Source organism: Pristiophorus japonicus, chromosome 5 (assembly GCF_044704955.1).
Source record: "Pristiophorus japonicus isolate sPriJap1 chromosome 5, sPriJap1.hap1, whole genome shotgun sequence".
NCBI lineage: Eukaryota > Metazoa > Chordata > Chondrichthyes > Pristiophoridae > Pristiophorus > Pristiophorus japonicus.
In genome coordinates, this window is record NC_091981.1 from 242,282,620 (window position 1) to 242,310,440 (window position 27,821).

General features: G+C 45.8%; 2 protein-coding genes across 5 annotated transcripts in view; one reads left to right on the forward strand and one right to left on the reverse strand.

Moving 5' to 3' along the window:
* LOC139264644 (protein adenylyltransferase SelO-like) overlaps positions 1-7,981 on the reverse strand; it is a 150,932-nt gene extending 142,951 nt beyond the window's left edge. For all 3 annotated transcript variants that reach the window (XM_070881456.1, XM_070881455.1, XM_070881454.1), the window contains exon 1: positions 7,421-7,981. In XM_070881456.1, the coding sequence (XP_070737557.1) occupies positions 7,421-7,694 (274 nt within the window). In that variant the 5' untranslated portion in view covers positions 7,695-7,981. The remainder of the gene's footprint in view (positions 1-7,420) is intronic.
* Positions 7,982-8,216: 235 nt separating this feature from the next.
* The window catches only part of pdss1 (prenyl (decaprenyl) diphosphate synthase, subunit 1), a 32,885-nt gene continuing 13,280 nt past the window's right edge, over positions 8,217-27,821 (forward strand). For both annotated transcript variants that reach the window (XR_011593389.1, XM_070881465.1), the window contains exons 1-5: positions 8,217-8,402; positions 19,457-19,524; positions 20,433-20,565; positions 23,612-23,742; positions 24,679-24,820. Coding sequence is in view for 1 of the 2 variants with exons in the window: in XM_070881465.1 (XP_070737566.1) it covers positions 8,244-8,402; positions 19,457-19,524; positions 20,433-20,565; positions 23,612-23,742; positions 24,679-24,820 (633 nt within the window). In the remaining variant the exon portion in view is untranslated. The remainder of the gene's footprint in view (positions 8,403-19,456; positions 19,525-20,432; positions 20,566-23,611; positions 23,743-24,678; positions 24,821-27,821) is intronic.

Sequence of the window (27,821 nt, forward strand, 5' to 3'; positions counted from 1 at the left end):
GGGGGAAGAGGAAGGGAAAGGGGAAAGAGGGAGGGAGGGAAGGGGGGAAAGAGGGAGGATGGGAAGGGGAAGAGGGAGGGGACGGATGAGGGAGGGGGGAAGAGGGAGGGAGGGAAGAGGGAGGGAGGGAAGAGGGGAGGGAGGGAAGAGGGAGGGAGGGAAGAGGGAGGGAGGGAAGAGGGAGGGAGGGAAGAGGGAGGGAGGGAAGAGGGAGGGAGGGAAGAGGGAGGGAGGAGAGGGAGGGAGGGAAGAGGGAGGGAGGGAAGAGGGAGGGAGGGAAGAGGGAGGGAGGGAAGAGGGAGGGAGGGAAGAGGGAGGGAGGGAAGAGGGAGGGAGGGAAGAGGGAGGGAGGGAAGAGGGAGGGAGGGAAGAGGGAGGGAGGGAAGAGGGAGGGAGGGAGGGAGGGAAGAGGGAGGGAGGGAAGAGGGAGGGAGGGAAGAGGGAGGGAGGGAAGAGGGAGGGAGGGAAGAGGGAGGGAGGGAAGAGGGAGGGAGGGAAGAGGGAGGGAGGGAAGAGGGAGGGAGGGAAGAGGGAGGGAGGGAAGAGGGAGGGAGGGGAGAGGGAGGGAGGGGAGAGGGAGGGAGGGGAGAGGGAGGGAGGGGAGAGGGAGGGAGGGGAGAGGGAGGGAGGGGAGAGGGAGGGAGGGGAGAGGGAGGGAGGAGAGAGGGAGGGAGGAGAGAGGGAGGGAGGAGAGAGGGAGGGAGGAGAGAGGGAGGGAGGAGAGAGGGAGGGAGGGAGGAGAGAGGGAGGGAGGAGAGAGGGAGGGAGGGAAGGAGGAAAGAGGGAGGGAGGGAAGGAGGAAAGAGGGAGAGAAGAGGGTGGGTGGGGAGGGAGCGAAGTGGGGCAGCGGGAGAGAGGGAAGAGGAAGGGAGGGAGTGAAGAGGGAGGGAAGGTAAGAGGGGGGGGGAGAGCGGGAGGGAAGAGGGAGTGAAGAGGGAGGGAAGGTAAGAGGGGGGGAGAGAGGGAGGGAAGAGGGGGGAGAGAAGGAGGGAAGAGGGGGGAGAGAAGGAAGAGGGAAGAAGAGGGAAGAGGGGGAGGGGGAAGAGGGTAGGGGGAAAAGGGTAGGGGGAAGAGGGGTTGAGGGAACAATGGAAGAGAGAGTGACGGAAGAGGTGAGAGGTGAGAGGTGAGAGGTGAGAGGGGAGAGGGGAGAGGGGAGAGGGGAGAGGGGAGAGGGGAGAGGGGAGAGGGGAGAGGGGAGAGGGGAGAGGGGAGAGGGGAGAGGCGAGAGGCGAGAGGGGAGAGGCGAGAGGCGAGAGGGGAGAGGCGAGAGGGGAGAGGCGAGAGGGGAGAGGCAAGAGAGGGAGGGAAGAGAGGGAGGGGAAAAGTGGGGAGAGAGGAGGGAAGAGGGGCGAGAGGAAGAGGGGGACAGAGGGAGAGAATAGGAAGAGGGGAAGAGAGAGGGGAGAGGAGGGGGTGAGAGGGAGATGAGGGGGAAAGAGAGAAGAAAGGGAGGGAAAGTTAGATGGGGAGAGAGAGGGTTAGAGGGGAAGGGGAAGGGTGGGAGGGAAAGGGGGGTGGGGGAGATAGGGAGGGAAAGGGGGGTGGGGGAGATAGGGAGGGGAGAGGCGGAGAATGAATTAGTTGAGGCCTTTAGATTACTATTTCAGTAACATAACCACTATGCTTCTGTACCGTTGTAGAGAGGAGGTGGTAGGAAGATGAATGGCCAAGGGTAGGTGATGGGGCAGATGAGAGAATGTGATTGAGCGGTGAGGAAAAACACAAATGACAGAGGGACTGGGTGGTAGGGATGGGAAGGGTCCCGATGAGAGCCACATTTTCCCCACAACTCCTAACCCAAATGCAGATAGTGTCTCTTTTCCCCCACCATCTCTCACCCGAAAGGAAAGAAAAGGACAAAGAAAAGCAAAAGGAATAATTAATGGGTGAGAGCACAAAAGAGAGAGACATAACTACAGGAGAGACAGAGAAAGAGCATGAAAACAACAGAGGCAATTGACGAGTAATATATAAATCGTACTTCAGTCTGCACTTCCTGTTAAAAGTTTTCCATTGTAATTTGCTATGTCCACATTTAGGATGCAAGCTGCCTATGTAAACTCTTCAAAATAAACACCCTTGACCACTCTGGCCTTCCAAACTACCACCCCACCTCTAACCTCCCTTCCCACTCCAAATGTGATGTCATCTGCCAAATCCATGTCCATCTTTCCTGCAACTCCCTGGTTGAACCTCTCCAATCAAGTTTCCACCCCTGCCACAGCACTGAAACAGCCCTAATCAAAATCACGACATCTTGTGTCAGTGCTTCACTATCCCTTCTCATCCTTCTGGACTTGTCTGCAGCCTTTGACACGGTTGACTACACCATCCTCCTCCAACACCTCTCCTCCATGGTCCAGCTAAGTGGGACTGCCCTTGACTAGTTCCACCCTTATCTATTCAGTCATAGCTAGAGAATCTTCAGCAATGGCTTCTCTTGTCATCCTTGCACAATTACTTCTGGAGTCTCCCATGGATTTCCCTTGGCCCCCTCCTATTTCACATCAACATGCTGTCCCTCGGCGACATGACATCAGGTTCTACATGTATGCTGATGACACTCAGCTCTACCACACCAAGACTTCTCCTGACGCCTTCACTGCCTCTGCATTGTCAGACTGCTTGTCTGACATCCAGTCCTCACTGAGCCAAACTTTTCTCCAATTAAACATTGGGCAGAACAACCCCATTCCCTAGCCACCGATTCTATCCCCCTTCCTAGCCACTGTCTCAGGCTGAACCAGACTAGTCAAAACCTCGGCATCCTGTTTGACCCTGAGCTGAGCGTCCGATCCATATCCTCTCCATCACTAAGACCGCCTACTTGCACCACTGCAACATCGTCCGTTTTCACCCTGCCTCAGCTCATAGAAACATAGAAAATAGGTGCAGGAGTAGGCCATTCGGCCCTTCTAGCCTGCACCGCCATTCAATGAGTTCATGGCTGAACATGAAACTTCAGTACCCCATTCCTGCTTTCTCACCATACCCCTTGATCCCCCTAGTAGTAAGGACTTCATCTAACTCCTTTTGGAATATATTTAGTGAATTGGCCTCAACAACTTTCTGTGGTAGAGAATTCCACAGGTTCACCACTCTCTGGGTGAAGAAGTTTCTCCTCATCTCGGTCCTAAATGGCTTACCCCTTATCCTTAGACTGTGACCCCTGGTTCTGGACTTCCCCAGCATTGGGAACATTCTTCCTGCATCTAACCTGTCTGAACCCATCAGAATTTTAAACGTTTCTATGAGGTCCCCTCTCATTCTTCTGAACTCCAGTGAATACAAGCCCAATTGATCCAGTCTTTCTTGATAGGTCAGTCCCGCCATCCTGGGAATCAGTCTGGTGAACCTTCGCTGCACTCCCTCAATAGCAAGAATGTCCTTCCTCAAGTTAGGAGACCAAAACTGTACACAATACTCCAGGTGTGGCCTCACCAAGGCCCTGTACAACTGTAGCAACACCTCCCTGCCCCTGTACTCAAATCCCCTCGCTATGAAGGACAACATGCCATTTGCTTTCTTAACCACCTGCTGTACCTGCATGCCAACCTTCAATGACTGATGTACCATGACACCCAGGTCTCGTTGCACCTCCCCTTTTCCTAATCTGTCACCATTCAGATAATAGTCTGTCTCTCTGTTTTTACCACCAAAGTGGATAACCTCACATTTATCCACATTATACTTCATCTGCCATGCATTTGCCCACTCACCTAACCTATCCAAGTCACTCTGCAGCCTCATAGCATCCTCCTCGCAGCTCACACTGCCACCCAACTTAGTGTCATCCGCAAATTTGGAGATACTACATTTAATCCCCTCGTCTAAATCATTAATGTACAGTGTAAACAGCTGGGGCCTCAGCACAGAACCTTGCGGTACCCCACTAGTCACTGCCTGCCATTCTGAAAAGTACCCATTTACTCCTACTCTTTGCTTCCTGTCTGACAACTAATTCTCAATCCATGTCAGCACACTACCCCAATCCCATGTGCTTTAACTTTGCACATTAATCTCTTGTGTGGGACCTTGTCAAAAGCCTTCTGAAAGTCCAAATATACCACATCAACTGGTTCTCCCTTGTCCACTCTACTGGAAACATCCTCAAAAAATTCCAGAAGATTTGTCAAGCATGATTTCCCTTTCACAAATCCATGCTGATTTCACAAATCCATGCGGATCTGCTGGTGAAACTCTCATCATGTATTTGTTACCTCCGGACTCGACTATTCCAATGCTCTCCTGGTCAGCATCCTTTCTTTCACCCTGCATAAGCTTGAGCTCATCCAAAACTCTGCAGCTCATATCCTAACTCGCACCACGTCCTGTTCACCCCCCACTTCCTTCACCTCACCAGCAGCAGCCATGTATTCAGCTGTCTAGACTCTAAGCTCTGGAATTCCCTCCTTAAACATCTCTGCCTCTCTACCACTCTCTCCTCTTTAAAGTGCTCCTTAAAACCTATCTCTTTGACCAACCCTTTAGTCACCCTTCCTAATATCCTTCTGCTTGGTGTCAATATTTGTCTGATTACGCTCCTGTGAAGCACCTTAGAATGTTAAAAGCATTATATAAATGCAAGTTATTGTTGTAATTCTTCAACACTGCAGTCATTCTGCTCTGCTCAGTAGCAATCCTCTCTGCAGCATTTTCTGCTGTTTGTAATGAATTCTGTACAAGTAGAAATATAGATTACTATTTTTGATCTTCAAAATATATTCATTTTAACCAGGTTTTCCTTGGAACCGTAAATATTTACAGCACAGGAGGAAGTAATTTGGCCTATTGGGTCTGTGGGGATTCTTTGCTACTGCAATCCAAGCTAATTCCATTCCTCTACATTCTTCCCTTATCTATGTATCTTCCTCTGCTTCAAATATTTATCCAGTTTTCATTTAAGAGACAATGGTCTCTGCATCAACCACTCTCTTAAGCAGTCCAACGAACTGCATAAAGAAATGTCTTCTAACCTCTCTCATTACTCGCAGTGCCAAATTTAAATTGATGACCCCTCGTTAGTAACGCACCAACCAGAAGAAATAGCCTTTCCCTTTTCATCTCATCAAAAATCCTTCACTATTTTTAAAGCGTTATTAGATCTTTTCTTAGCCTTCTCTGCTCCAGGGAAATTGTCCCAGTATTTCAAGATTCTTTGCATGACTATAATTTCTCAGCCCTGATATCATCCTGGTGAATGTGCACCATACGCTCGCTATGATTTTAATTGCCTTTCTATAATTGGATGCCCAAAACTGCATACACTGTGAGCTCATAACGAAGACCGCCTATTTCCACCTCCGTAACATCGCCCGTCTCCACCCTTGCCTCAGCTCATCCGCTGCTGAAATCCTCATCCATGCCTTAGTTACCTCTAGACTTGACTATTCCAATACACTCCTGGCTGGCATCCCACATACTACCCTATGTAAACTAGGTGTGATCCAAAACTCGGCTGCTCATGTCCTAACTCACACCAAGTCCCACTCACCAAAATCATCATCATCATAGGCAGTCCCTCGGAATCGAGGAAGACTTGCTTCCACTCCCAAAGTGAGTTCTTTGATGGCTGAACAGTCCGATACAAGAGCCACAGACCCTGTTACAGGTGGGACAGGCATTCGTCGGGAGAAGGGGTCAGTAGGGCTGGTTTGCCGCGCGCTTGTTCCGCTGCCTGTGCCTGGCCTCTTCATGCTCCTTGTGTCGAGACTCAAAGAGCTCAACGCCCTCCCGGATGGATTTTCTCCACCTCGGGCAGTCTGCAGCCTGGGTCTCCCAGGTGTCAGTGGTGATGTCGCACTTTACCAGGGAGGCTTTGAGGGTGTCCTTATAACGTTTCCGCTGTCCTCCTTTGGCTCGTTTACCATGAGGGAGCTCCGCACAAAGCATTTGCTTAGTGAGTCTCGTATCTGGCATGCGAATTATGTGGCCTGCCGAGCGAAGCTGATCAAGTGTGGTCAGTGCTTCAATACTGGGGATGATAGCCTGGTCGAGGACACTGATGTTGGTGCGCCTGTCCTTGCAGGAGATTTGCAGGATCTTGCGGAGACATCGTTGGGGGTATATCTCCAGCGACTTGAGGTACCTTCTATACATCGTCTATGCCTCAGACCCATGCAGGAGGGCGGGTATTACTACAGCCCTGTAGACCATGAGTTTGGTGGTAGATTTGAGGGCCTGGTCTTCAAACACACTTTTCTGCAGGCAGCCAAAGGCTGTGCTGGCGCACCCATCATCCTTGTGCTCGCTGATCTACATTGCCTTCTGGTTAAGCAATGCCTTGATTTCAAAATTCTCATCCTTATTTTCAAGTCCCTCCATGGTTTCGCCCCTCCCTATCTCTATAATCTCCTCCCTCCCTCTCAAGATATCTGCGTTCCTCTAATTCTGCCCTCTTGAGTAGCCCTGATTATAATTGCTCAACCATTGGTGGCTGTGACTTCTATTGTCTAGGCCCCAAGCTCTGGAACTCCCTGCCTAAACCTCTCCACCTCTCTTTTCTCCTTCAAGACACTCCTTCAAACATATGTCTTTGACCAAGCTTTGGTCACCTGCGCTAATGTCTACTTGTGCGGCTCATTGTCAAATTTTTTATCTCATAGTCAAATTTTTTATCTCATAATACTCATGCCTTGGGACATTTCACTACATTAAATAGGTACTATACAAATACAAGTTGTTGTTCTTGTAACCAGGTTTATCCTTGCTTCTTAAATTGTACTCAATTATTGTACATAACCCAAACTGCTGTTGGCCTTTTTTCCCCTGAATTGTTTTATAGCTACTGCACTTACATTTACAAGGAAGTAGGTTGTTCGGTTTATTCACACCCTCTTTCCATTGAGTGTACTTTTGGCATAAAGCATTTCTTAAACATTTTAGTCAGTAGCACTCGGTTTTGTGACAATATACCCTTTAGTAATGAGATCTTTTTATTTGTAGTGTTATTTATGTACAGGAGAGTTAAATAAAATTACAGTAATGTTTTATAATCATCACATCATGCTCATAAAATCATCAACTCCATTTGGGCATCTGTGATTAATTCCCATGAAGAAAATGTATGTGTAACTTACTTACAGCTGATGATAAAGGGATTAAAAATATAATAGCTCGGTTTACAGCTTTCAAAATTCATGTTACTTTATACATTTCATCCGAGTCTGTCATTTGAAATTCAAGGCACTCCATTGTATTGGGCAATGGGATCACAAAAGGAAGTGCAGCTGTTGGCTCCCGTGCATGAGCCAGAGAAATGAATCATCGGTGACACGAGCTTACCAGAACCACAAAGTCTTTCAAAAAACTTAACACACCATCATCTTCATGATATTCTCAGCTGCTGGACCATTCATGGCCAGTAAAAACCTACTTTAGTACTTGTACTATATTTGTGAAAAATTACTTACTTTACCTATTAATTTTTGAGATGTTAAATTCCATACATCCATGGAAGGTCTTTTAAGGTTAATCTTGCAATAACCCAAGTTATCATCACCATTAACAGAATAATGGCTAGAATCAACTGAACTACAGTCAAGATCAGAAGCAGCTGCAAATTCTGTTCTTTCTCCTTGAGAAAAAATCCCAACGGTTGACTCCCAAATTAACACCACAACCATCATCTTCACCATATTATGTTTGAGCATTTTTGCAAATATAATTCTCTGTAACTTTATCCGTTTCATCTCAGCAAGAATCCAACACGTACAAATCTTTCCACTTTTTGTGCACAAACGCACTTTTAACGTAAAATAATGTAATTCTTTGGAGGGGGAAGGCTTGTTTCTTTGGAAGGAAAGTGAAGAAACATGGAGAAAACACGGTGATTAATATTTGCAGTTTGATTCAATAGGAAACCAGTAGTCGGTGCCAGTTGCTGTTTATCCCGCACGCACTTCCACCGTTAAAAAAACACGATTAAAGCACGAATTACTCCAGAAATATCACCACAAACATAAGTTTCCCCCTAAAATAAAACTCCATTCAAAAACTCACCGGTAAACTGTTCCGCTCAGGAGTTTAACGAGAATAATTTCCGGGTCAAACTGCATTAACCTTTATCTATAGTAGAAAAATAACCCCGTGTTTGCTCATCCCGAGTTACTGATAAGTTCACTGGGGCTGCTCTACAGCTAATATACATTTTTTTTTAAAAAACAAAAGCATTGCCCGGTACAATTTGCTGAATCCCAAGCTCCCTCGCCGGCCGGGGCGGTGACGGGACGCCGGTGAAAATGGCGCTGCCTTTGAGTCGTTGCTGCGCGTGGAAGGGGAGAAGCGCCTTGGCGAGCGGTGTGCTGAGCGTGAGCAGTATGCTCAACGGTCGCCGGGCCCGCGAGAGCCGGCCCTCGGCTGGCGCTCGCGGCGTCCGCCACGGAGCCGCGCTGGTAAAGGTAAGTGGCTCAAAAGGAAAAGGGAAGACGAGGCCACAAAAGGTGGGGTAAGAGAAGGTCACCCTGCCGAGCGCTCCCACCAAACTGGGGCAACTGAACTGTAGTCTCCTCCTCCTCCGACTCCCCAAAACTTTGCCATTACAAGAAATGGCACCAGGCATGAGCGACTTTTCAGTCCTCTGGAGAAGCTGGGTTTGTTCTCCTTGAAGCCGAGAAGGTCAAGTGGAGGATTTGATAGAGGTGTTCAAAATCATGAGCGTTTTTGCTGAGGAATAATTAAGGTGAAACTTTCCAGTGGCAGAAGGGTCAGTAACCAGAGGACACAGATTTAATGTGAATTGGTGAAAGAACTAGAGGTGGCATTGAGGAAACAAAACAGTTGTGGTCTAGGATGCACTTCCTGAAAGGGAGATGGAAACAGATTCAGTAGTAACTTTCAAAAGGGAATTGATTAAATACTTAAAGGGAAAACATTTGCTATGGGGAAAGAGCACCCAAGTGGGACTAATCTGATAGCTCCACCAGAGAGCCAGCACAGACACTATGGGCCAAATGACATCCTTGTGTTGTATCATACTCCAGTTTCTTTTTGATCTCCCCTCATGACCTCTCCAAGCTCAGCTTGTCCATGAGGCCCACTTCCTGCTCCCTTGACTCTATTCGCACTAAACTGCTGGCTGCCCAACTTCCTTTTCAGGCACCCATATTAGCTGATATTGTTAACCGTTCTCTCTCCTCGGGTACTGTACCCCTCTCCTTCAAATCTGCTGTCATCACCTCTCTCAAAAAATCAACTTTTAACCCCTCAGTCCTTGCAAACTACCGCCCATCAGCAACCTCCCATTCCTCTCCAAAGTCCTTGAAAGTGTTGTCACTTCCCAAATCTGTTCCCATCTTTCCTAGAACAACATGTTTGAATCTCTCCCATCAGGTTTCTGCCTCTGCCACAGTATCAAAACAGCTCTCATCAAAGTTACAAATGACATCCTTTGTGACTGTGACAAAGGTAAACTATCCCTCCTCATTCTTCTTGACCTGCCTCCAGCCTTTGGCACGGTTGACCACTCCATCCTCCTCCAATGCCACTCCACCGTCTTCCAGCTGGGTGGGACTGCACTTGCCTGGTTCCATTCTTGTCTGTCTAATCGTAGTCGGAGAATCACCTGCAATGGGTTTTATTCCCACTCCTGCATCATTATCTCTGGTGTCCCCCAAGTATATCTCCGTGGCTTCCTCCAATTTCTCATCTACATGCTGCCCCTCGGTGACATCATTTGAAATGACGGCATCAGTTTCCACCTGTATGCTGGCAACACCCAGCTCTACTTCACTACCACTTCTCTTGACCCCTCCACTGTCTCTCAATTGTCAGACTGCTTTTCTGACATCCAGTACTGGATGAAAAGACATTTTCTCCAATTAAATATTGGGAGGACCGAAGTAATTGTCTTCGGTCCCTGCTACAAACTCTGTTCCCTGGCCACTGACTCCATCCCTCTCCCTAGCATCTGTCTGATGCTGAACCAGACTGTTCGTAACCTTGGTGTCATACTTGACCATGAAACGAGCATCCGACCACACATCCGTGCCATAACTAAGACCGCCTATTTCCACTTCTAATATCGCCTGTGTCCCTCCGTCCCTGCCTCAGCTCATCTGCTGCTGATGCCCTCATCCATGCCTTTACCTCTAGACTTGATTATTCGAACGCACTTCTGATGGACCTGTTGCATTCTACCCTACGTAAACTCGGGATCATCCAGAACCCACTGCCCGTGTCCTAACTCGCATCAAGTCCCGTTCACTCATCACTCCTGTGCTTGCTGACCTACATTGCATCCCGGTTAAGAAATGTCTCGATTTTAAAATTCTCATCCTTGTTTTCAAATCTCTCCATGGCCTCGCCCCGCCATATCTCTGTAATCTCCTCCAGCCCCACAACACCACCTCCCCCCACCCCCAAGATATCTGCGCTCTTCTAATTCTGGTCTCTTGAGAGTCCCTAATTTTGATCAACCATTGGTGGCTGTGCCTTCAGCTGTCTAGGCCCTGAGCTCTGGAATTCCCTCCCTAACCTCTCCGCTTCTCTACCTCTCTTTCCTCCTTTAAGGTGCTCTATTAAACCTACCTCTTTGACCAAGCTTTTGGTCATCTGCCCTAATTTTTCCTTGTGTGGCGTGGCGTCAAATTTTGTTTTATAGCACCTCTGTCAAGTGCCTTGGGACCTTTTACCATGTTAAAGGCACTATACAAGTTGTTATGATAGTGCCTTCCAAACGCTTTATTTTCAGTTGATGTGGCAACGGTCTAATGACCTACAAATAGCTTGTCACCCAGGAATGGGGAGTAACAAATAATTCCATTAACTATTTATCACTTCATGTTACCAATTCTTTTTGATCTGTCTGATTCTCAATCATCTCCAAATATAGCTCACTGATCATTTTTCTTTGATGATAAAGCAAAAAAAAACTTTAAATGTGAACTGTTAACTTGGGTAAATGGGTGTGGGGGAAACACTGAATGCAGTCCCCCACGATGGGTGCTGGGGCTCCTACTATTCCTAATCTATATCAATGATTTGAGTACAGAAATTAAATATAAAATGGTCAAATGTGCACATGATAGTAAATTTCAGTGCAGGAGTTGTCTTGGAAGAAGCAGCTAGAGACCTACAAAAGTTAAAATTTGTAACTGAGCAAATCAGTACCAGATGAAATACATCTAAGCTATAGAAGTAATATACTGCAGACACTGCAAATCTGAAATAAAAACAGAAAATGCTGGAATCACTCAGCAGGTCAGGTAGCTTCTGTGGAGAGAGAAAGAGTAAACGTTTCAGGTCGGTGATCTTTCATCAGAATTGTAGATATGGTTCCACATGTGTTGGTCGCCCTTTGGTGTTGCGCCCGTGACCTTGATTTAATGTAAGCCTTGACCATGTGTAAGCTATTCAACCATGGGGACTTGATCCTGCCACTTCCGGATGTCCATGTATGCACACTTTTTGGTAGCAGGAAGACTATCAGGAATAGGAATGCTGGATGTTTTTCTCCTCTCTGTATTAGAGTCTATTGTAATGCCCCATATTGTTGACCCAACTGAAATGAGTTAACTTAGCACAAGCGGCAGATAAACAGGATATTCCTGTTTAGTATAGCTCAGCCAAAGTGTGGGTCTAAACAGACCAGGCTCTGCTGCATGGGCGAAGCACACACGCACATATATCTACTGACCCCCTCCCTCCCTTGGGTCCTCTCGCCCTGGTTTTCAGAGATTGCAGTGTAGGTGAGCGTGTTAATCTTGGTGCAGCTTGTGAATTTGTCTGTCAAATACTGGCGCTGTGCCCCGGGCCCCCCTGGTTCCACTCCAGCACGCTGCTGTCCATGCGCAGGCTCTGCTGCGCTTTTTCCGTTCTCCAGCCGCTCACGCTTTAGTCGTTGGTTCTTTACTGTGACATTTCGTCAGGAGGAGGATGCCATTGGAATTGGTTTTTCCCACCCCTTCCCTGCCAATCATGCCTCTCCAGAGGTCTGTGTCCTTACCAACTCTGGCATTAGAGTCACCAAGGAGAATCAGCTTGTCACCCGTTGGGACTCGGGATAGGGATTGTTGTTCAAGGTTGGAATAGAATTCCTCTTTGGCCTCGTCCGTAGCTTTCAGGGTTGGGGCATGCGCACTGGTTCCGCCGGAGGTTAGTGAGCCGAAGGGTCATGAGTCGTTTGTTTATCCTTGGGGGGCGGGGGGGGGGGGGGGGGGAGAAATCTCTAAGATGCCAAAGTATCTCATTTTAATGGCGAAGCATGGCAGGCGAGTCCCACGAGGGCAGAGAAAACGCTTTAAGGATACCCTCAAAGTCTCCTTGGAAAAAATGTAACATCCCCACCGACTCTTGGGAATCCCTGGCCCAAGACTGCTCAAAGTGGAGAAGCATCTGAGAAGGCGCCGAACACTTCGAGTTTCTTCGTCAGGAGCACACGGAAGCCAAGTACAAACAGCAGAAGGAGAGTACGACAAATCGAGCACCCCACCCACCTGTCCCTTCAACCACCGTGACAGAGACTAGATCCCACATTGGTCTCATCAATCACCTTAGAACTAATTTTAATGTGGAAGCAAGTCATCCTCAACTCCGGGGGACTGCCTAAGAAGGAGGGTCCGAATAGAAGCTTGATGATCCAGTCTGTTTAAATAGCTGTATTCCTTATTTTTTTTATAGTTTTAATGCAGTGTGCCTAATGCTGTCACTTTTTAAAGTGTTATGGAATTGCACCCCCTCACCCCCTCAAACTCAATTGGTGCTGCTTCCTTCATGTTCAGTTGGATACAAGGAAGAAGCTAAGGTGGATCACTCAACTGCATCATTGGTGGAATTGGTGATTCTCTTGAGAATGCCAATTGAGCTCCTTGTTAAAAGGTATAGAAAATCTGAGGCAGTATGCATCCCCAGCAAGTAGCATCGTTTCCTGCTCACCGGGCTCATTTTAAAACTCGTGCTGCTGTTTTGTTCCCCTACAAAAGGCCAGTGAGACCAGGAGCAGCAGGAGTTCCAGGGATCGGAGAGGCCTACAAAAGGCCAGCGAGACCAGGAGCAGCAGGAGTTCCAGGGATCGGAGAGGCCTACAAAAGGCCAGCGAGACCAGGAGTAACGCGAGTTCGGCGAGAGGCGGGAGTTCCGGGGATCGGAGAGGCCTACAAAAGGCCAGCGAGACCAGGAGCAGCGCGAGTTCGGCGAGAGGCGGGAGTTCCGGGGATCGGAGAGGCCTACAAAAGGCCAGCGAGACCAGGAGCAGTGCGAGTTCGGCGAGAGGCGGGAGTTCCGGGGATCGGAGAGGCCTACAAAAGGCCAGCGAGACCAGGAGCAGTACGAGTTTGGCGAGAGGCGGGAGTTCCAGGGATCGGAGAGGCCTACAAAAGGCCAGCGAGACCAGGAGTAGCGCGAGTTCGGCGAGAGGCGGGAGTTCCGGGGATCGGAGAGGCCTACAAAAGGCCAGCGAGACCAGGAGCAGCGCGAGTTCGGCGAGAGGCGGGAGTTCCGGGGATCGGAGAGGCCTACAAAAGGCCAGCGAGACCAGGAGCAGTGAGAGTTCGGCGAGAGGCGGGAGTTCCGGGGATTGGAGAGGCCTACAAAAGGCCAGCGAGACCAGGAGTAGCGGGACTTCCGGGGATCGGAGAGGCCTACAAAAGGCCAGCGAGACCAGGAGCAGCGCGAGTTCGGTGAGAGGCGTGAGTTCCGGGGATCGGAGAGGCCTACAAAAGGCCAGCGAGACCAGGAGCAGTACGAGTTTGGCGAGAGGCGGGAGTTCCGGGGATCGGAGAGGCCTACAAAAGGCCAGCGAGACCAGGAGTAGTGCGAGTTTGGCGAGAGGCGGGAGTTCCGGGGATCGGAGAGGCCTACAAAAGGCCAGCGAGACCAGGAGTAGTGCGAGTTTGGCGAGAGGCGGGAGTTCCGGGGATCGGAGAGGCCTACAAAAGGCCAGCGAGACCAGGAGCAGTAAGAGTTTGGCGAGAGGCGGGAGTTCCGGGGATCGGAGAGGCCTACAAAAGGCCAGCGAGACCAGGAGCAGTACGAGTTTGGCGAGAGGCGGGAGTTCCGGGGATCGGAGAGGCCTACAAAAGGCCAGCGAGACCAGGAGTAGTGCGAGTTTGGCGAGAGGCGGGAGTTCCGGGGATCGGAGAGGCCTACAAAAGGCCAGCGAGACCAGGAGTAGTGCGAGTTTGGCGAGAGGCGGGAGTTCCGGGGATCGGAGAGGCCTACAAAAGGCCAGCGAGACCAGGAGTAGTGCGAGTTTGGCGAGAGGCGAGCTTGTGCAGCTACAGGGGGAAGGCAAAAAAGAAGTAGCAAGAAACAAAAAGGTGACGTCACAGCCAAGGGGGTAAGTGATTGGCTGGTGATTGATGAGTAGTTTTTCTTTTTTCTCTTCTATAACAGCGAGTAAACTTTAGCATTGTTGTTGCCAATTTAAGTGTATCTAAGGGTTGTCATGGCAGGAAAGCTCGGTCACGTGATATGCTTCTTCTGTACCATGTGGGAACTCAGGGAAACTTCCGGTGTTCCTGACGACTGTGTGCGGGAAGTGTATCCGCCTCCAGCTCCTGACAGACCGCGTTGCGGAATTGGAGCTGAGGGTGGATTTACTCTGGAGCATCCACGATGCTGAGAATGACGTGAGTAGCACGTGTAGCGAGTTGGTCTTACCGCAGGTGAAGGGTCCACAGCCAGCTTGGGAATGGAAGACCAGCAGGAAGAGCAGTGCAAGGAAGGTAGTGCAGGGGTCCCCTGCGGTCATCCCCCTGCAAAACAGATACACCGTTTTGAGTACTGTTGAGGGGGATGACTCATCAGGGGAGGGCAGCAGCAGCCAAGTTCATGGCACTGTGGCTGGCTCTGCTGCACAGGAGGGCAGGAAAAAGAGTGGGAGAGCGATAGTGATAGTGAATTCGATTGTAAGGGGAATAGATAGGCGTTTCTGCGGCCGCAACCGAGACTCCAGGATGGTATGTTGCCTCCCTGGTGCAAGGGTCAAGGATGTCTCGGAGCGGGTGCAGGACATTCTTAAAAGGGAGGGTGAACAGCCAGTTGTGTGGTGCACATTGGTACCAATGATATAGGTAAAAAAAGGGATGAGGTCCTACGAGACGAATTTAAGGAGCTAGGAGCTAAATTAAAACGTAAGACCTCAAAAGTAGTAATCTCGGGATTGCTACTAGTGCCACGTGCTAGTCAGAGTAGGAATTGCAGGATAGCTCCGATGAATACGTGGCTTGAGCAGTGGGCAGCAGGGAGGGATTCAAATTCCTGGGGCATGGAACCAGTTCTGGGGGAGGTGGGACCAGTACAAACCGGACGGTCTGCACCTAGGCAGGACCAGAACCAATGTCCTAGGGGAGTGTTTGCTAGTGCTGTTGGGGAGGGTTTAAACTAATATGGCAGGGGGCTGGGAACCAATGGATGGAGACAGAGGGAAACAAAAAGGAGACAAAAGCAAAAGACAGAAAGGAGATGAGTAAAAGTGGAGGGCAGAGAAACCCAAGGCAAAAAACAAAAAGGGCCACTGTACAGCAAAATTCTAAAGGGTCAAAGTGTAATAAAAAGGCAAACATGAAAGCTCGGTGCCTCAATGCAAGGAGTATTCGGAACACAAGGAAGGGCTCTGAGCTAGTTAGAATGGGTGAGAACTTAGATGAACAGGATCTTATGTTTTTATGATCCCAAGAAAGAATGCAAAAGGCAGGAGGCAACAGAGCAGAGTAGCACTGGGGTAAGTGTAAACCACAAGGTGATCGGAAGGGACGATATGTATGAATATAAAGGGGCTGCAGGAGGGGTCAAAACTAAAAACCATGGTTTAAAAACTAGTATTAAAACACCAAACGCATGCAGCATTTGAAATAAAGTAAATGAGTTGACAGCACAAATCATTACAAATGGGTATGATTTGGTGGCCATTACAGAAACGTGGTTGCAGGGTGGCCAAGACTGGGAATTAAACATACAGGGGTATCTGACAATTCGGAAAGATAAACAAGAAGGGAAAGGAAGTGGAGTAGCTCTGTTAATAAAAGAAGATATCAGGGCAATTGTGAGAGACGATATTGGCTCTAATGAACAAAATGTTGAATCATTGTGGGTGGAGATTAGAGATTGTAAGGGGGAAAAGTCACTGGTGGAAGGAGTTTATAGGCCCCCAAATAATAACTTCACGGTGGAGCGGGCAATAATCAAGGGAATAATGGAGGCATGTGAAAAAGGAACGGCAGTAATCATGGGAGATTTTAACCTACATATCGATTGGTCAAATCAAATCGCACGGGGTAGCCTTGAGGAGGAATTCATAGAATGCATACGGGATTGTTTCTTAGAACAGTATGTTACAGAACCTACAAGAGAGCAAGCGCTCTTAGATCTGATCCTGTGTAATGAGACAGGAATAATAAACAAACTCCTCGTAAAAGATCCTCTCGGAATGAGTGATCACAGTATGGTTGAATTAATAATACAGATTGAGGGTGAGGAAGTAGTGTCTCAAATGAGCGTACTATGCTTAAACAAAGGGGACTACAGTGGGATGAGGGCAGAGTTGGCTAAAGTAGACTGGAAACACAGACTAAATGGTGGCACAATTGAGGAACCGTGGAAGACTTTTAAGGAGCTCTTTCATAGTGCTCAACAAAAATATATTCCAGTGAAAAAGAAGGGCGGTAAGAGAAGGGATAACCAGCCGTGGATAACCAAGGAAATAAAGGAGAATATCAAATTAAAAACCAATGCATATAAGGTGGCCAAGGTTAGTGGGAAACTAGAAGATTGGGAAAATTTTAAACGACAGCAAAGAATGACTAAGAAAGCAATAAAGAAAGGAAAGATAGATTACGAAAGTAAACTTGCGCAAAACATAAAAACAGATAGTAAAAGCTTTTACCGATTTATATAAAACGGAAGAGTGACTAAAGTAAATGTTGGTCCCTTAGAAGATGAGAAGGGGGATTTAATAATGGGAAATGTGGAAATGGCTGAGACCTTAAACAATTATTTTTCTTCGGTCTTCACAGTGGAAGACACAAAAACCATGCCAAAAATTGCTGGTTACGGGAATGTGGGAAGGGAGGACCTTGAGACAATCACTATCATTAGGGGGGTAGTGCTGGACAGGCTAATGGGACTCAAGGTAGACAAGTCCCCTGGTCCTGATGAAATGCATCCCAGTGTATTAAAAGAGATGGCGGAAGTTATAGCAGATGCATTCGTTATAATTACCAAAATTCTCTGGACTCTGGGGAGGTACCAGCGGGTTGGAAAGCAGCTAATGTAACGCCTCTGTTTTTAAAAAAGGGGGCAGACAAAAGGCAGGTAACTATAGGCCGGTTAGTTTAACGTCTGTAGTGGGGAAAATGCTTGAAGCTATCATTAAGGAAGAAATAGTGGGACATCTAGATAGGAATAGTGCAATCAAGCAGACGCAACATGGATTCATGAAGGGGAAATCATGTTTAACTAATTTACTGGAATCCTTTGAGGATATAACGAGCATGGTGGATAGAGGTGTACCGATTGATGTGGTGAATTTAGATTTCCAAAAGGCATTCGATAAGGTGCCACACAAAAGGTTACTGCAGAAGATAAAGGTTTGCGGAGTCAGAGGAAATGTATTAGCATGGATAGAGAATTGGCTGGCTAACAGAAAGTAGAGTCGGGATAAATGGGTCCTTTTCGGGTTGGAAATCGGTGGTTAGTGGTGTGCCACAGGGATCGGTGCTGGGATCACAACTGTTTACAATATATATAGATGACCTGGAAGAGGGAACAGAGTGTAGTGTAACAAAATTTGCAGATGACACAAAGATTAGTGGGAAAGCGGGTTGTGTAGAGGACACAGAGAGACTTCAAAAAGATTTCGATAGGTTAAGTGAATGGGCTAAGGTTTGGCAGATGGAATACAATGTCGGAAGTGTGAGGTCATCCACCTTTGGAAAAAAAAACAGTAAAAGGAAATATTATTTGAATGGGGAGAAATTACAACATGCTGCGGTGCAGAGGGACCTGGGGATCCTTGTGCATGAAACTCAAAAAGTTAGTTTGCAGGTGCAGCAGGTAATCAGGAAGGCGAATGGAATGTTGGCCTTCATTGCGAGAGGGATGGAGTACAAAAGCAGGGAGGTCCTGCTGCAACTGTACAGGATATTGGTGAGGCTGCACCTGGAGTACTGCGTGCAGTTTTGGTCACCTTACTTAAGGAAGGATATACTAGTTTTGGAAGGGGGTACAGAGATGATTCACTAGGCTGATTCCGGAGATGAGTGGGTTACCTTATGATGATAGATTGAGTAGACTGGGTCTTTACTCGTTAGAGTTCTGAAGGATGAGGGGTGATCTTACAGAAACATTTAAAATAATGAAAGGGATAGACAAGATAGAGGCAGAGAGGTTGTTTCCTCTGGTCGGGGAGACTAGAACTAGGGGGCACAGCCTCAAATACGGGGGAACCAATTTAAAACCGAGTTGAGAAAAAATTTCTTCTCCCAGAGGATTGTGAATCTGCGGAATTCTCTGCCCAAGGAAGCAGTTGAGGCTAGCTCATTGAATGTATTCAAATCACAGATAGATAGATTTTTAACCAATAAGGGAATTAAGGGTTATGGGGAGCGGGCGGGTAAGTGGAGCTGAGTCCACGGCCAGATCAGCCATGATCTTTTTGAATGGCGGAGCAGGCTCGAGGGGCTAGATGGCCTACTCCTGTTCCTAATTCTTATGTTCTTCAGCTGCCTCCATTATCTTTTTTGGGCCTTTTTAAGTCAAAAATGTTGCAGAAGCAGGTTTATATTATGCAAAATACCTTTGAATTATAATTTCAAAATACCTATTTTCTTTTGAGGTCACATTTTGCAAAAATATATGCATTCTATTTCTACCTTATTTTGCAGTGTAAAATGTTAAGAATCAGATAGATATTTGAGGGAGGGGGCATTTGAGAATTCTGAGTATTTGGAGACAGCCATATGAACTGTACTTAGCTGTATTCCTTATGGTATATTAAGCACAAGTTCAGCATTTTAACCTCTTGCTGGTCAATTTTCACGCAGACTACCTGAATAATATGAGGTCTTTTTTAGACTTAATGTAGAACTGTGTTGATGAACCAGAAATATTAACCTAACTTTTTTACAATACTGACTGTCCTGTGCATTTCTAGCTTTTTTTTATTCTTGACTTTCAGACTGAGAAGTACGAGGTTCTTCAGTATATTTCCAGCAAGCTCTGCGCACCATCCATTAATTGCTTCGGATAGTCAAAGGTTTTAAAATTCCCTTCACCTTCCCACTTTCCCCGAACCCCCCCCCCCCCTGCCCATTGTGATTGAACTTAAAATTTTTTGATCATACTCTTTTAATGTTTCATACCAATTTGTTGTGCAAGAATGGACTAAGTTGAAATATCACTAGCAAAACTATTTGCTACACTTTTTTAGATTGATAACAAACAGGAGTCTGCAGAGAAGTGTATGTTAAATATCTTTCCAATCATTTCAAGATTTTATTTTTATTTTCCTGCACAGGATCTGCATTTATATAGAAGAATCTATTTAAACACTACAGTTTACAAGAAGCCAAATTCTTTGTGGAGGTAAGATCCTTTTAAGATAATGCCTTCCACAGTCACACTGTCTACTAACCATTCAATCAAAACTCATTGTAGAAAAGAGAGCAAGTAACTTAAGTCTTAATTTTAATGATAAAAGGAGACTGTCTCCATAATAATGATTTTAACAGCAACCTCTGAACTTCCATTTCTCATTGTAGAACCATTTCAATCAGAATTTACTTGCTGAGCCATTGGAAAAAGCCAGAACGTTTTCCTGTTTTAGGTGTCATGTTCGTCGACACTTTAGACTCCGACAAATTTAGTATCTAACGATGTCATTCTGTTGATCAAAACTAAATATGTCAAAAAAAATCACTTTTCTTTCTTTACATTTGCTTAAAGTGCAAGCTCTGGACATGCCTGTATGGCTAGCAGTATTTGATTTGCGTACATAGTCTGAGGTTTTGAGTTTTAGTAGCCCAGCAATCCTTCATTCTGATAGGCAAACTTAAAGCTGTTACTTTTCTTTGATATTTCTATTCCATTAGATTTCAACTCTATGGACATGACTGTGACTTAAAAAATTCCTTGGCATATATGAAGAAATTGGGGGGGGGGGGGGGGGGAGATGGAAGGAGGGAGGAAGGAGGAGAAGGTGAACTGGCACAAAACAGCCTCTTTTATAATCAATAGGAATTTGGGTAATCTTTGGCCTCCTCCTGTGCTGTATCATTCCAAGTTTCTATGAACAGGTATTTGGATACATTATGGTAATTGTAGTGTTCTAATTGTACAGGATAATGCCTTTTTTTTTAAAGCAGGTTGATAAAGAACACGGGGAAATCAATACGTTTTCCATATCAAACTATTCAGATATTTTTGAATTTAGTTTAAATTGATTTTGATTTCAATAGAAGCCACTAACACCAAGGGTGACTCTCTCATTTTAGCACTCCATCCAGACTGATATACACTACTAGGAGTAAATGCTGCTGTAACCAGGTGCATAGTAACAAACAGTATAAAGACCCCTACACGTTAGCTCAGAAAGACCTGAAGAATCTGTATGATGAAATTAGGCGGGTAAGTCTCTAGCATTTTGATTTCTGTTGACTAAAATTTTCATTTTCATAAATACATAGGTTTCAGAACTGGGTCAAGACTGAATTGTAAAAGTTCTCCCCACAAGCAGTGTTTTGTGTTTCTTTCTGAACTAGAATACTAATCTATTGAAGGTTTAATGGTTGGAATGGAAACACAAATTTTCATTTAAAAATTGAAATTGAGTTCCTGTGAAGGATAGCAGACATTGGGCCGAGTGTTTGAGAAGTTTGTGACCAGGTTTTCACTGCGATTTGACCCTCCGCAGCGAAAACCCGGGCACAAAGCCCGGGCGGGATCCTCGGCTCGTTGTTTGCGGCGGCGATGGGACGTATCTCCGGAGAGAGGTGCGCCGACGTTCAGCGCCACAGATTGCGTTACTGTCAAACTTTCGGCTCTCTCCCGACCCATATGCCACGCCCAGAATAGCGACAGGTCAAACCAGTCTGTGCAGCCCTGCCAGCAGTGGTAAGTATGAAAATTTGCAAAAAAGATAAGTTAAAGTTTTCAGTAATTCGATAGATTAGTAAGTGTCTTTTTAAATGTTTTTTTGAATAAACAAAAATATCCCCCTCGCCCCCCAAGCGCCTCTTGCAGCGTTCCCGGCCCCGAACTAAATTTGGCGAAACTCACGTTTTTGCGCCGCAAATCCTCGTGCAACACCCCTCTTACCGATGCGCCCCTGTAAAACCCAAAAGTTCGGCCTGAAAACGGTAAGTTTCATGTATCACTATCGTTTTCGCCGAAAAAAAACCCCAAAAGCCAAAAATCCAGCCCAACTAGGCAGAAGAATACAGGTTCATACCCATTATTGCCCAATTGGCAATCTTGCAAAATCATTTGACAAGTTGGTGGCAGTCCATGGAAAATAGTGAGAATCTATGGATGATTCAACTAGTGCACACTTTAGTTGACTGACTTGAGCTGAGGTCAGCGTATCTAGATTACCTGCCTATCCTCTCAAATGGGATTTGGCATGCTTGATAAAGGAAGGATGGTGGGGAGCAACCATCTTGGAAATAATTTAGTTTGTAAATGATAAAAGCCATAAATAAAGATTATTAAAATTTCATTTGATTATGGACCAAAATTCCTGTGGTTTTTTTTGAAGATGAATGTGAGTAAAAGTGGTGGAATAACATTTTTGTCTGCATCTGCTTTTTGCTAAAATCAGGAAAAACAGGAATTTCAGCAACCAGTGCCTGGACAGAGACTGTAATTCCTGTATTAGACTGTTCAGTCACCTAAGAACTCACTTTTAGAGTGGAAGCAAGTCTTCCTCGATTTTGAGGGACTGCCTATGATGATGGACAAGTACACTTTTTAAAAAAACTTAAAGTAGATTTTTTTTAAACCTCCTTTGCGCATTGGTTTTAACATCATTGAAACATTTTTTTGATGAGCAATATCCAAATATTTTCCCAAGCCAGCAGATTGGAAAGTATATATTAATCAAATGAGAAAGTCCTTAATGACACAATGTCATGCCATTATCTACATTTTACCTACTGAGCTGTACAGACCATTAAGGTCACACATTTAGGGCCTAAGTTTCCACATGATTTGCGCCTGATTTTTAGGAGCAACTGGTGGAGAACGGACTATCTTAGAAATCGCAATTCTCCACATTTTTCTTTCTGCAGTTCTAGTCAGGTAGAACAGTTCTACTTTGGGACAGAATTTTTTTCTTCAAAAGGGGGCGTGTCCGGCCACTGATGCCTGATTTCAAAGTTTCCACAGTGAAAATGTACTCCAAACTAACTTAGAATGGGGCAAGTGAAGATTTTTGTAGAACTGAAAAAACCTGTTCTACACATTAAAAAAATCAGGCGCAGGTTACAAATTAGGCGTCCAGAACGAGGTGGGGGGAAGGGAAGTCATTAAATTCTACAATAAATCCTTTATACTTCTACAAATATTATACAAATAAATCCAACCTGAATAAACATAAGCAAAGAAAAGATTAAATAAACCATCTTCTTACCTGTGTGAAAGTGCTTCAGCCAGGGAGAATGCTGCAGTCAGCCTCACAAGTTGAGGCACCTGTTCGTTCCCGCGGGGGGGGGGGGAGGAGGCGCCCATTCATTCCCGCGGGGGGGGGGGGGGGGGGGAAGAGAGGCGCCCGTTCGTTCCCGCGGGGGGGGGGAGGAGGCGCCCGTTCGTTCCCGCGGGGGGGGGGGGAGAGACAGTGAGAAGGCTGCAAGAAGCCTCAGTGCTGATGGCAATGTGCTTTTATTTTAAAAATTTCAAAAATTAAACAGCTACAAAGAACTACAAAAATGGCCGAGTACCAATGTTTCCTTCATACTGCGCGTGCACGAACGCTCCAACGCACAGCGTTGCCGGCAGGAAAAAAACTAATTTAAATGGTACCCGCCCCCTCCCACTTACAAAATCGGCGCGAGTGTAGGCTCCGCCCCCCTGGGCACCGCACCAAACAGACAAGGAGCTGCAAAGCGCTCCAGAATCGTGCGTTTTTTTTTCCGGCGCCGTTTTAGGCGCGAAAAACGGGCGCCCAACTCGGAGGGGCGCCTGTTTTTTATCGTGTGGAAACTTGGGCCCATAATCTCTGGTTACAGCTGTGCAAACTTGGGGAGGGAGAGAGGGAGGGACGAGCACATAGTACACAATTTCCTCGGGTTAGGGAAGGTAAAAATGAGCCAGGTTTCCTCAATGTAGCTGCAACCTATGACTGCCTGTTGAAAGTATGTTTATGTGGGCAGTAGCTAAGGGCAGGACTGGGCTTGCCTGTGAAATGACTAAATATCCTGTTATGCTTCACAAAAAGCCACTTGATCAAGGCAAAAGGTTTCTGTTTAATGTAGAACTATTCCTTAGAATGCATGGCAAGAACTTAATTCATGATCCTGCAAGTTCGCTTGACCTCTATTTGGACAATTGTTGAATTCTGTTAAAGATTCAAATTTAACGTGTGTGTGTGTGCGATTTATTGCTGCTACTTATTAACTTAAGGTTGTGTGATACTTATTTTGTTCTGAGATTTAACTCTTTTTAAATGGTTTTTCAGCAATTAGCAGTATCTTCAGCAGACCTTAAAGACATTTGTGATTACTATTTTGATGGAAAAGGGAAGGCTTTTCGGCCCATGATTGTGGTGTTAATGGCAAAAGCATGTAATGTCCACCATAGCAAGAGCAGGTGAGTGAAGTAAATTTTGTAAAGTGGTTCGTTGAACTACAAAGCTTTGAGTAAACCAGAGATGTACTGGGATGTTACTATTACCAGTACATTTTCCCATTTCTATTTACTTGTATAGGTCATATGTCTACTCGTACAGACGCATGCATACTCAATTGCATTTCCGAGCCACACTATTGGAATAAATAAATAAATGAATCTGTGACTTACTCTGTTAAAAGCAGAAACAAGACATAATGCACCTTCTTGAATTGCTTTATACAGTGTCAGTTAAACAACTGGATATTCTGCCAGTCAGCCTAACGGCTGGTAGATCAGTGATAAATAGGACTGTGGTACCTTACTAGTTCTGCATGAGTTGTCACTCATACACTAAGGTAATTTTAAAATAAAAGTGGTGCAATGCCAGTTTATAGCACTGTGTAATTGCTTCTCTCGGGCAGAATGGCTTTGTCTGGGTAGGTTGCCATGTCGCTGAGTAATTCCATTGTTGCTAGTCCAGCTTAGTACTAACTACATTTTTGACATTAATCACAAGTTTAAAACCAGAGTGTGACAAAAATGTACGCTGCTTGCTAACAAGGTTAAATACTTTCACCAAAATAGCCCAGAATGTAATTCTGCAGGGGAGGTATGTTGATGAGTGCTATTAGAAAGGAGGGGGTAGGTTCTGCACACCTATATTTATTAAAGTATTTGTTGACTTTTTGAGTATTCAGTGGCGGATTACCTTAAGTCCCAACAAAACCTTGTTAGGCTTGCTGCATCTGTACTGATGGAGTGGGAAAATGCAGACTTTTTCTGATAATGTCACCATCCCATATTACCTGAAGTAGCAGTTTTGATGAACTGAATCCTGTTTGTCATTTAATTTTCTCCCAAAGTCAAAATCGCACGACTAACTTTAAAAAAAATTTCTTCACCCATGCTATCTAGGGAACTGTTGAAAAGCCAGCATTCTATAGGCATGATCGTAGAGATGATCCACACTGCTAGCCTTGTGCACGATGATGTTATTGATGGGTCAAACACTCGACGGGGTAAAACTACTGTAAATAAAATCTGGGGAGAGAGAAAGGTGAGTGTAACTGCTTTGGGCATAAAAAAATTGGTATATATTCAAGAAATGAACAACCAAGAATAATTTTATAGACTACAGGCTATAAATTTAAAACTAAAAAGTCACACGTTCTCCCAATGGCTCGGATCCCTAAATCCCTAAATTCACTGAGTAGCTGAGCAATAAGACCTGGAAGGTCCTTGGTTTGACCCATGATGTTTGCTGAAATAGTTGCTCTTTGCTGATGTGACAGTAAGAGCACTGCATTTCTGGGTTGGGGGAAGGATGACTAGGTTCCCTATAGCTATCGAGCTGGAAGTGTGTGCATGTGGACATCTGCTGAGAACAGGATTGTGTACAGCGGTGATGCCCCTTGATATCAAACAGTCTGTCATAGAAACAGAAAATAGATGCAGGAGTAGGCCATTCAGCCTTCAAGCCTGCACCACCACACCATTCAATAAGATCATGGTTGATCATTCACCTCAGTAACCCTTTCCTGCCTTCTCTTCATATCCCTTGATCCCTTTAGCCGTAAGGGCCATATCCAACTCCCTCTTGAATATATCCAATGAACTGGCATCAACAACTCTCTGCGGAAGAGAATTCCACAGGTTAATAACTCTGAGTGAAGAAGTTTCTCCTCATCTCGGTCCTAAATGGCTTACCCCTTATCCTTAGACTGTGACCCCTGGTTCTGGACTCCCCCAACATCGGGAACATTCTTCCTGCATCTAACCTGTCCAGTCCTGTCAAAATTTTATATGTTTCTATGAGGTGTTCTCTCATTCTTCTAAACTCTAGTGAATACAGACCCAGTCGATCCAGTCTCTCCTCGTATGTCAGTCCTGCCATCAGTCTGGTGAATCTTCACTGCACTCCCTCAATAGCAAGAACGTCCTTCCTTAGATTAGGAGACCAAAATTGAACACAATATTTCAGGTGAGGCCTCACCAAGGCCCTGTACAGCTGCAGCAAGACTTCCCTGCTCCTATACTCAAATCTCCTAGCTATAAAGGCCACATGCCATTTGTCACCTTCACTGCCTGCTGCACCTGCATGCCAACCTTCAATGACTGATGTACCATGACACCCAGGTCTCGTTGCACCTCCCCTTTTCCTAATCTGCCGCCATTCAGATAATATTCTGCCTTCATATTAATGCCTCACGTTTATCCACATTATACTGCATCTGCCATGCATTTGCCCACTCGCCTAACCTGTCCGAGTCACCATGCAGCCTCTTGGCATCCTCCTCAGCTCACCGCCAGCCAGCTTAGTGTCATCTGCAAACTTGGAGATATTACATTCAATTCCTTCGTCTAAATCATTTAATGTATTTTGTAAATAGCTGGGGTCCCAGCACTGAACCTTGCGGTACCCCACTAGTCACTGCCTGCCATTCTGAAAAGGACCCGTTTATTCCTACTCTTTGTTTCCTGTCTGCCAACCAGTTCTCTATCCACGTCAATACATTACCCCCAATACCATGTGCTTTAATTTGCACACTAATCTCTTGGGATCTTGTCAAAAGCCTTTTGAAAGTCTAAATACACCACATCCACTGGTTCTCCCTTGTCCACTGTACTAGTTACATCTGCAAAAAATTCTAGATTTGTCAATCATGATTTCACTTTCATAAATCCATGCTGACTTGGACCGATCCTGTCACTGCTTTCCAAATGCACTACTATTACATCTTTAGTAATTGATTCCAACATTTTCCCCACTACCGATGTCGGGCTAACTGGTCTATAATTCACTATTTTTTCTCTCTCCTTTTTTTTAAAAAAAAAGTGGGGTTACATTAGCTACCCTCCAAACCATAGGAACTGATCCAGAGTCTATAGAATGTTGGAAAATGACCACCAATGCATCCACTATTTCTAGGGCCACTTCCTTAAGTACTCTGGGATGTAGACTATCAGGCCCTGGGGATTTATCGGCCTTCAATCCCATCAATTTCCCTAACACAATTTGCTGACTAATAAGGATTTCCTTTAGTTCCTCCTTCTTGCTAGGTCCCCTAGTATTTCCGTAAAGTTATTTGTGTCTTCCTTAGTGAAGACAGAACCAAAGTATTTGTTCAATTGGTCTGCCACTTCTTTGTTCGCCATTATAAATTCACCTGATTCTGACTGCAAGTGACCTATATTTGTCTTCACTAATCTTTTTCTCTTCACAAGATTGCTAATTAACCCCCTCTCATTATACAACACCCAGTCTAGGATGGCCAGCTCTCAAGTTGGTTCCTCGATATACCGGTCTAGAAAACCATCCCTTATATACTCCAGGAAATCCTCCTCCACTGTATTGCTACCAGTTTGGTTAGCCCAATCTATATGTAGATTAAAGTCACCCATGATAACTGCTGTACCTTTATTGCACGCATCCCTAATTTCCTGTTTGATGCCATCCCCAACCTCACTACTACTGTTTGGTGGTCTGTACACAACTTCCACTAGCGTTTTCTGCCCTTTGGTGTTCCGCAGCTCTACCCACACAGATTCCACATCATCCAAGCTAATGTCCTTCCTTACTATTGTGTTTATCTCCTCTTTAACCAGCAACGCTACCCCACCTTCTTTACCTTTCTGTCTATACTTCCTGAATATTGAATATCCCTGGATGTTGAGTTCCCAGCCTTGGTCACCCTGGAGCCATGTCTCTCTAATCCCAATTGCATCATATCCGTTAACAGCTGTCTGCGTAGTTAATTCATCCACTTTATTACGACTGCTCCTCGCATTGAGACACAGCCTTCAGGCTTGTTGTTTTAACACTCTTTGTCCTTTTAGAATTATGTTGTAATGTGGCCCTTTTTGACTTTTGCCTTTGATTTCAATGCCCTCCACTTTTCCTTATCTCCTTTCTACCTTTTGCTTCTGCCCCTATTTTACTTCCCTGTCTCCCTACATAGATTCCCATCCCCCTGCCATATTAGTTTAAACCCCCCCCCCCCAAAGCAGCACTAGCAAACACCTCCCCTAGGACATCGGTTCCGGTCCTGCCCAGGTGC